The 8,913-nt window shown below is 39.8% G+C and overlaps 1 protein-coding gene across 2 annotated transcripts; it reads left to right on the top strand.

Annotated features, from left to right (window-relative positions):
* The first annotated feature begins 1,848 nt into the window (after positions 1 to 1,848).
* Positions 1,849 to 8,632, top strand: pamr1a (peptidase domain containing associated with muscle regeneration 1a). 2 transcript variants are annotated; one of them, XM_081706514.1, is made up of 12 exons: positions 1,849 to 2,099; positions 3,331 to 3,507; positions 3,772 to 3,897; positions 4,101 to 4,215; positions 4,364 to 4,581; positions 4,688 to 4,786; positions 4,977 to 5,168; positions 5,320 to 5,517; positions 5,630 to 5,696; positions 5,802 to 6,031; positions 6,237 to 6,595; positions 6,731 to 8,632. In XM_081706514.1, the coding sequence occupies exons 1-12, from the start codon at positions 1,985 to 1,987 to the stop codon at positions 7,307 to 7,309; spliced, it is 2,475 nt and encodes an 824-aa protein (XP_081562640.1). In that variant the 5' UTR covers positions 1,849 to 1,984; the 3' UTR covers positions 7,310 to 8,632. The 2 variants fall into 2 exon arrangements, with proteins under 2 accessions (XP_081562640.1, XP_081562641.1); XM_081706515.1 differs by lacking the exon at positions 1,849 to 2,099 and having other exon boundaries at positions 3,368 to 3,440.
* Positions 8,633 to 8,913: the final 281 nt, after the last annotated feature.

The following is an 8,913-nucleotide window of genomic DNA, read 5'->3' as shown; positions in this document are numbered from 1 at the left end:
AATAACCTTAAGCACGAACATTACTCGCGTTCTTCATTTCACAATGATGTCTGCTGCAGTGGGATACGGCGCAGCTTTAGAATAAATCTCAGTAGGCAAGTGGCTGACCAGCCGGTGGCCTCGATTGAAGTGTCCACGACGACATCAAAAAAGTTAGTTTCAATGTAGTTGAAATGTAGAGTGGCAAAAATATTTTGGATTATGTACAGCAGAGTCCAACATTTGTATAGTTTGTGGAAACTTATATGCAATGAATGAATTATATGCTATATATAATATATATAGCATATAATTCATTCATTGCATATATGTTTCTATATATAGCATATAATTCATTCATTGCATATACGTTTCCACTTATATATATATAATGTGTGTGTGTGTGTGCGTGTGTGTGTGTGTGTGTGTGTGTGTGTGTGTGTGTGTGTGTGTGTGTGTGTGTGTGTGTGTGTGTGTGTGTGTGTGTGTGTGTGTATCACTGCTGTCTGGTAGGATTCTGGTAGGAACAGGAGGAAGCAGAGTTACAAACGTTGTGCTTTATGGCCAGACTCCACACCCCTTGCAGATATGAGCAATGGCTGTGTTTGGCTTTTCCAAGCAGGTGGTAATTAAAATAGGTGAGTTATTAAAATGATTATGCTCTGTGAGTCAACTTCCACAACTTTCTCCTTCGGGTAATGAATGGCCCGTCTGCTTTAAATACAGCCAAGCTCACATCTCCCTGTCTCTCTGAATTGCGTCAGTCCTTGTCAAAATTCACTCTCTCAGTGTGCATAACTCTACTGAGGACTTTAATGGGAACATTTAGAAATATTTCAGATGAATAACTTAGGTCCCAAGACTACCCTTAATATGATACAATGTAGAAACGCTTAATTAAGACATAGAAGTATTGCATTAGATGATCCACTGGCTTATCAGTTTACTTACAGACAGTATTAAAGACACAGTAAAATCTACTGCATATTAAATACTATCTACTATCTAATCTAAGATGTCCTATGTAGCATAACATCTATTCAAGACACATTAATGCCACATTAGGACAAATGAGAGCTGTTGTTCATGCTTAACATTTTTAGAACATATGGTTGGAATTCTAAATCATATATTTTTATCAAAGTTGAAAGCACCAAATGCACACATCTGTAGAAACAGAGTACCATATGTTGAGCACAAGCACTTTAACCTTTTTTTTTTTTGGAAAAACATTTTTAAAAAAAGCAACTTTTGCACTTGTACTGTAATCTAATGTTGTACCGTAATGCTGCAGAAAAAAAAGATTTCTTTCCTTCTTTTTTGGTACTGATAAGTGGAGCACAGAACAGCTTACAGCATGGAAACTTGGTATCCATAGTAATCCAAAACAAACAAGCGGGATGCTTAGTCTGTTATACGGTCCCTGCACAGAAAATAAACAACTCACTTCTGCATGTTGTAGCCTCATATTAATAAAAATGGAAAACATGCCTGTGCTTTATCAAAACTGGAATTTGCCAAGCATTTCCATTTCAGGCTGCATGAGACATTGTGCTTTTAGTCTTTTAAATTACTTTTCTTTGAAAATGGGAGAATTGTCAGATTCAGAGCATAATAGGATTTGAGATACATATGTTTTGTATACAAATTTGCTGATGGTCATTAGGATTGTTATGTAACCAATTGCTGAGTGTGACAGCAGAGCAGATGTGGGTGATGGGAGAATGGGTTAAAGATTGCATTTGTCTCTGGATCAGAGTTTCTCAAAAGAGCCCTTACGTCACACTAGCACTTCTACAGAATGACGTGCTGGTTGTGGAGAGAGAAAGAGAGGGAGGAAGAGAAAGAAATACAGAGAGAGGAGGGAGGGATAAAGAGAGTGTGTGAGAGAATTGACGACAGAAATAAAGCGTGGGGGAAGGAAAGTTGAAAGTGTTAGAGCAGGAATGTCTGGGGGCAGATAAATAGATCACCGATTGTTAGAAGTGGTAATCCTGACAAAAGCATGGTGTATTCTGTAGGAAACAGTAGGTCCTGGATGCTCCACCAAGTCTGTCTGCTTCTTCTTCTTCTCCTTAGTGTCCTTAGGTACTGCTGCTTAGAAACTGCCTGGCCACATGGTAAGAGCAAGCTTTCCTCACAGCAGAGCTCTGCGCTAGTTTACTTTGAACACTGCACCACTTTACACCGGTGTTTTGTGATTTAAATATCTGCAGTGGAAGATTGTATGCTGTAGGCATTCATGGTTCTGGAATCTTTTTTCAGCTATGGAATTTCTTTTCACATAAGTTTTGAATCATTGTTCTTATATCTGCTCTTGTCAACTACACTTGCTAATAGAAGTTGGAGTTCCATAGTAATTAGTATTGCTCCTTTACCACAACTGCCTCTGCGTGATAATTAATATGCCTTGGAAATTTGCAGTAATCCAGTGGGGGTGGGGCAGAGATCAGGGTAAAGTATTTTGTTCCATGTTATTGCCACAACAGGATGGATGAAAATATTTCCTGCTCTGTGATTCCATTTTTTCTAGATAGGAAAAACAGCTAAACAATCCAAGAAAGAATGAATGGAATTGCTCTTTAGCACTAAAGTCAAATACCTCTGCTCTACATCAGTTCTGGGATATATTTTCTCCACATTCCTCTTCAGACATAAAAAAGGCAAAGTGTTTTTTCCTAATGTTAAAGTTGGGAAAGAAAGCTGAGTTTTGTTCATTTATGACCGATTAACTTGTACTATTCTTTATTTAGATGCAGGCATAAAAAAATCCAGAACACAATAGCATTTTCAGATATAAACACAAATATGCACACATGCATATGCAGTTATAGAATCATTATGAGACGTTTGCTCTGCACGTGTTTTTTCACTGGTAATATATAATTTCTGACAATAGTTCTGACAATAGTAAATGAAAAGAATTGTGTGACATGCATGGATAAGAACTCCAGCCAGAATGTATGAGCCATAATATGGCACTGTGTGGTGTCTGTGTAGGCCTTACATAGAGTACGCTCATAATGATTCAGCATCTGAATCAAATCTATTTGGGCTGAGCTTTACTAAGGCCACAGTGCAAACAACATTATAAAATGACTCATAATAGTAATGGCAGTGTTTTCCAATGCTCCACCTTCATTTGTATACAGTCATTAGTGGTTAGGAATTAATATATATTACTTTTGATATTTCATCTTATTTTTAATTATACATAAAAAAATCACCATGTACTGTAGTAATAATATGAATATGAATATTATAATATTATATTATTATATTATTATATTATTACCACAATATATTTACTCATATTTTACAGCATGAATGCCCTAAATGTGTCTCTTTTAGGGTCTGGGGCCCAGGAGGATAATTGCCCGGGCCCTCGCTGGAATGCCATGTGTCGTTCGTGCTGTGAATATGAGCAGATCCATTGCACGTGTCCATCTCAGAGAACACGGGTAGGCTATGCTGTGCCCTGCTGTCGCAATGCCATGCACCATTGTGACCCCTGTATCATCCACCAGGGTAAGACATGCACCATTGTGACCCCTCTATCATCCACCAGGGTAAGGCTGACCTCCAGCCGCAATGACAGCTTTCAAGGTAGTGTTGTTTTGCAAGAGTCTATCTTGAAAATGGCTGGACTGGGCATTATTCCAAACAGATTTAAATCCTGCCAAACCAAAATCCAGACTGGGATTAATATAACTTCCAGACAATGATGCTGGTTGACTTGTACACAAAACTGCTGTCCATTAACACATATTATGTCTCTGTTCCTTCTCTCAGGCTGCAGTGTGTTTGATAACTGTAAGAGATGCAATAACGGCACATGGAAGGCAAAGGATGATTTCTATATCAGCAGCAGTTACTGCATGGAGTGTCGTCAAGGCTGGTCTGGAGGAGATTGTCTTAGTAAGTATTGACTCATCCTTCCACAGGCAGTTTTGTTTACTTCCCCACAGCTAGAAAAACTTATAAAAATGCTTGCATTTAAATTAATTAAAACCTAGAACGAGCTCAACAAAAGGTGTCATAAATTATTCTGTGTGTGTGTGTGTGTGTGTGTGTGTGTGTGTGTGTGTGTGTTTGTGTCCCCTTTGGTGTTTTCTGTCTAGCATGTGGAGAAGTTATAAGGAGGTCTCAAGGTCATGTGACCCTAGAGAGTTACCCAATCAATGCCAAATGTGAGTGGACACTGCAGGTTAGCAGAGGGCTGACCATGGAACTCAGGCAATTGCCTTTTTTATTAACTTTTTTTTTTAGACAAACTAATTTGTATAAGAATTGTATTTCATCTCATGTTTAAAACTATTCAACCGTCTTAAACTATTCATTTTTTTTTTCTAGCTCCTCATTTTTGCTGCTCATTTTTTTACAGATTCACAATGCTCAGTTTGGAGTTTGATCACAGTTGTGACTATGACTACATAGAGGTCCGAGATGGCGACAGCCTTAACTCACGTGTAATTGGCAGATACTGTGGGAATGATATCCCTTCACCAATCAGGAGCTCAGGACACTCACTGCATATCCGATTTGTATCAGATGGCTATAACAATTACGATGGTTTCTCTGCCACATTTCAGGAACACTCAGGTGCAGTTTACAAACGCAGGTACCTATGTGCCTAGCTCAAATCCCAGTGTGCATTTTTATCAGAGAACATTGTCCTCACTGGATCTTGGTGACTCTGTGCCTGCAGCATGTGGCTGTATGAATGCTGGAATGTGCTCACTAGACCCATTGAAGACTTTCCACTGTGTTTGCCCAGAAGGCTTTACAGGCTTGCGCTGTGAGAACAGTGAGTCTTAAATTATCTGTTTTAGTGTGGGGGTTGTAGGGGATGGTGGTTGAAAAAGACGTATTACACAATAGCTGTGCAAGTGTGAATTGTGTTAGAAATGCATCCTCTTTATATGCATGTGAGTGCTCTGCAGACTGTATATGTGCCAGTCTGCATGGCCTGAAACTGTTACTATCTTCTTCATAAGAGCAAGTGCCACCTGGCTGTGCAGACCCCGGGAAGCCTGCTCATGGTGACCACTTCCTGCAGTACGAGGATGGAGACATTGCCACTTCGGTTCAGTACCTCTGCTATAAACCCTACAAACTCAGGGGCACCCCCTGGAGGACATGTCTGTCCAACAGCACATGGAGTGGGACGGCTCCGACATGCGTCAGGGGTACACCAGACTAGAATTGTCTTGGCGCAATTAGGACAAAACATAAGCATGTCATAATCAGTAATTTCAGAGGAATCACAAGAGCAGTAAGGCCTTTCTGTATGTATTTTGTCTCATCTGTTGATCTTTTTTATTCTTCCATGGAAAACAGAGACACAACCAATCAGAAAAGTTTGCTTGCCCCCTCCACAACTCCGTCATGGCTACTCCACAAAAAATACTGGTCCAGATGGGGTAATCAAGAGCATAAAATTCTTCTGCAATAATCCTTATGTTTTGAGTGGAAGCTCAGAGAGAACGTGCCAAGAAAATGGCACCTGGACGGGAAGCCAGCCCCAGTGCATCAGAGGTACGATTTTGGTGATGAGGGCATATCTATCGTTTATACACACTTTGTGACAGCATCCAGTAATACAAGACCAGTACTGTTGTTGTACGATTGCTGTATTGCTGTGTTGCAGCTTGTCGCGAGCCAAAGATTTCAAAACTAGTGCGTCAGACGGTGCTGAAGCACCAGCCTCCTTCCAGGTATAATACATTCTAAAGACAGGTCATAAAGGTAGTTCATATATGTAATATTAAAAGTCATAGGCTAAAAATTCTTTAAATTTCTTAAATTTCTCTCTTTCACAGAAAGAGTCCATTACACAGGGTATACTCTTTCTACCAGCCAAGCTCTGCTGAAGGAGTCCGCACTGGTAGTGTGGCCACTGCACTGGCTGAATTACCACCAGGTTTTCACCATCAATACACTATTATTGAGTATGAATGTGCATCTCCTCTCTACCAGTCTTCTGGAAGCACGCGTCGAACTTGTCTGAGGACTGGCAGGTGGAGTGGACACCATCTTTCCTGTTCACCAGGTGGGGGCAGCACACACATTTACAAGAAACAGAGAAAATGGTCACGCTTTGGTTCAGCTGTTCCTCTGTGAAGTCATGTTATGTCATGTCCCAGGACACAAACAATATTTTGTGTCAGACATTTGTATTCAGTGGCGTCACTAGAAACTGTAATAGGTTTTATACTCGACATACCTGATATGAAACTCCCATGTGTCTTTTGCAGTGTGTGGTAAGCTTTCAGTAAATTCCCTGAGCCTGACACAAACACGCTGGCCATGGCACACAGCCATATACCACCACCTCCCTGACTACCACAGCCATGTCATGGTGGGGGGCAGGAGACATGGGGACACATTTTCTGCAGCCGAGTACAAACGTTTAATGGAAGGAAGCACTGAGGAGCAGACGTGGCAGCTGGTGTGCAGTGGTGCTCTAGTTAGCCAGCACACTGCACTGGTACCTGCTCATTGTGTCACTGAGCCTGGCCAGAGAGCAACTGTCCAGACTTCTGATCTAAGAGTGGTGCTGGGAAAACATCATATCAGTGACCTGAGAGACAGCAAGAGGCTCCAGCACATGCAGGTAGGAGCTCTCTCTCTCTTTCCACTCTATGTCAGGATCACCACTGGTTCAAGACCTCCCAAGTATACTACATGAGCACATTACACTGAAGCCATCCCCATCCCTTCAATTCTGTTGCGTTTCTCTCCCCCACAGGTATCAGAGATCTTGGTGCACCCCAGCTATGATCCTAACATGTTCAACTCAGACATAGCTATACTGAAGCTGTTGCACAAGGCAAGGATCACTGAGTTTGTCTTCCCTGTTTGCTTGCCACATGTGCAGGGAGGGGAGGTGACCACCAAGCAGGCTTATATCACTGGCTGGCCTGCAGCAGACTTGCATGACCCAAGCCCAGACACAGACTCTGAAGTGGCTCACACGGGTGTTATTGAATTAGGTAATGTGGCACAGTGTGAAAGACAGTATGCCCAACAAGGGGTTCCCATTAGCATCACTGACAACATGCTATGTGGAAGGCAACATCCCATCAGCTCCACCATCGTCTGTCCTGCCAAAACAGGGGGAATAGTTCTTTTACCTTCTGATAGCCAGATGAGGTCAATGTCTCTTCCTGAGCATAGGAGAGTGGAGGAAGCTGTCTCTGAGCCTAGTTGGGAACTGCTGGGCCTAGTGAGCTTTGGTTACAATCTACAGAGTTGTAATCCAGGCCTGTTTACTGTCTACACACGGGTGGCCAACTTTAAAAACTGGATTGAAAGGAATAGTAAGTAAGTACTGATTTTTCACGACTCAGATTTTGGACAATGATAGCAAAACTTACAGAGTTTACATGTTCATGATAATTTATGAGTTGATAAATTATGGTTTACAGAAGCCTATAGGAGATTTTGTGGCCCATCTAGGCAATAAAAAGTCATTAACCCATCTGCACAAAGACATTCAGGGTCCACTTTATTTTAGGTCTGTTTCTGCTTACAGCAGTCTTTGAAAAAAAGAACTTGTGCATTGATTAAATAGTTCACTATAGCCACTCCTACCTTACTGGACTAAACAAACCTTGGTTGGACATCATGGATCTACTTGCAATGTTCCTGAATATAGAATAACTGTTTCAAGATCAAGCATTTGAGTTTGCATGATCTTGTTTAACCAGTATACATGTATAATTAGAAACATACATGAAAGCAATAAGCATTTGGAAACAATGAGGTTACACATGTGTTAATTAACAAGACTAGGCAAGCCTATTTTTGCTGGACTCCCAACGGCTGCATACCATTTTTCACACAAATGTCAACAGCATTTCATTAAAAGGGAGGCAGTCATTTATATATTGTCCAAAACTTAAATCCATTATATATGTCCTTGAGAAGCAATTTCATCATTTGTATAATGTTCTGCATGTTGATAGAGGTGTTGTGGCATAAAGTCTGGCATCTGTTATGTCTCATTATTTTATGTTACCATGTCTAATTTCCTGAATATAGGTGAAAATGTTTATATGCATTTGAGTCTGCATTATGTTATTGAACAAATATGCCTGTGGTTTCAGCATCAAACATAAAATTCAGCATTTGTAAACAATGAGGTGTTGGTAAACAAGACTAAGCAGGCCTAGTTTTTGCAGGATTGCTACGGTTGCATGTCATTTATCACAAGTGTCATTGAAATTTCAGCAACAGGGAGGCATTCATATAGCATATAGCATCCATATAGCATTCATATAGCATCCAAAATATATAATTTTCATATATATAGAAGTTATTGAGATGTAATTTAGAGTTTTGGATAATTACCTGCAGGTTCCATGGCATATAATGTGGTGTTGTTTTGATTCATGACTCATTTTATGTGACACTAATAATGGACACAATGCTTGATACCAAACTTGAGAATGCATAGCTTCAAATTGATTTTGTGTTTTTGAAGTAATTTTTGTTCTATTATTTTAAAATGTAGCACAAATCATAGAAAAAATAAGAGTAGAAACAGAAAAAAGAATCACTGTAACATTGTATTATTTTTAAGTATTCAGTAGGTTTGGATGTATTCCAACCGAATAATTAATCCAAATAAAATTATATTTTCATGGCATTCACTTGTTCTTTGTTCAAACAGAATTGAAAAGCCTTTTAGATGTTTGTAATAACAAAAAGACCAAAAAGGCTAGCTATCATTGTTTAGGTTAATATGTGACAAAATTGATAGCATTTACTTATGTAAGTAACTGGCATAATAGTTAAGAATAATATGACCAGGATATAGCAACAAATGCATCCATGCTTCCATCCCTTCATATAATTTATTACAATAATACTTTAAGCAAGGCTGCACACCCACATAAGTAGTAGTACCTAACCTACTTCTGTGTAATT

The sequence above is a fragment of the Electrophorus electricus genome, chromosome 23, assembly GCF_041902795.1.
Source record: "Electrophorus electricus isolate QZ-2024a chromosome 23, ASM4190279v1, whole genome shotgun sequence".
NCBI classification, from domain to species: domain Eukaryota; kingdom Metazoa; phylum Chordata; class Actinopteri; order Gymnotiformes; family Gymnotidae; genus Electrophorus; species Electrophorus electricus.
The sequence above is the reverse complement of the archived record's forward strand: the minus strand, read 5'-3'. Positions and strand labels throughout refer to the sequence as shown.

What these genes read in the sequence shown, in the direction of transcription:
- pamr1a (XM_081706514.1), top strand. Translation starts at nt 1,985, where the DNA reads ATGGTGTATTCTGTAGGAAACAGTAGGTCCTGGATGCTCCACCAAGTC. An exon ending in CCCCTGTATCATCCACCAGG is followed by an intron (nt 3,508 to 3,771) that starts GTAAGACATGCA and finishes TCCTTCTCTCAG; the next exon opens with GCTGCAGTGTGTTTGATAAC. An exon ending in CCAGCCCCAGTGCATCAGAG is followed by an intron (nt 5,518 to 5,629) that starts GTACGATTTTGG and finishes GCTGTGTTGCAG; the next exon opens with CTTGTCGCGAGCCAAAGATT.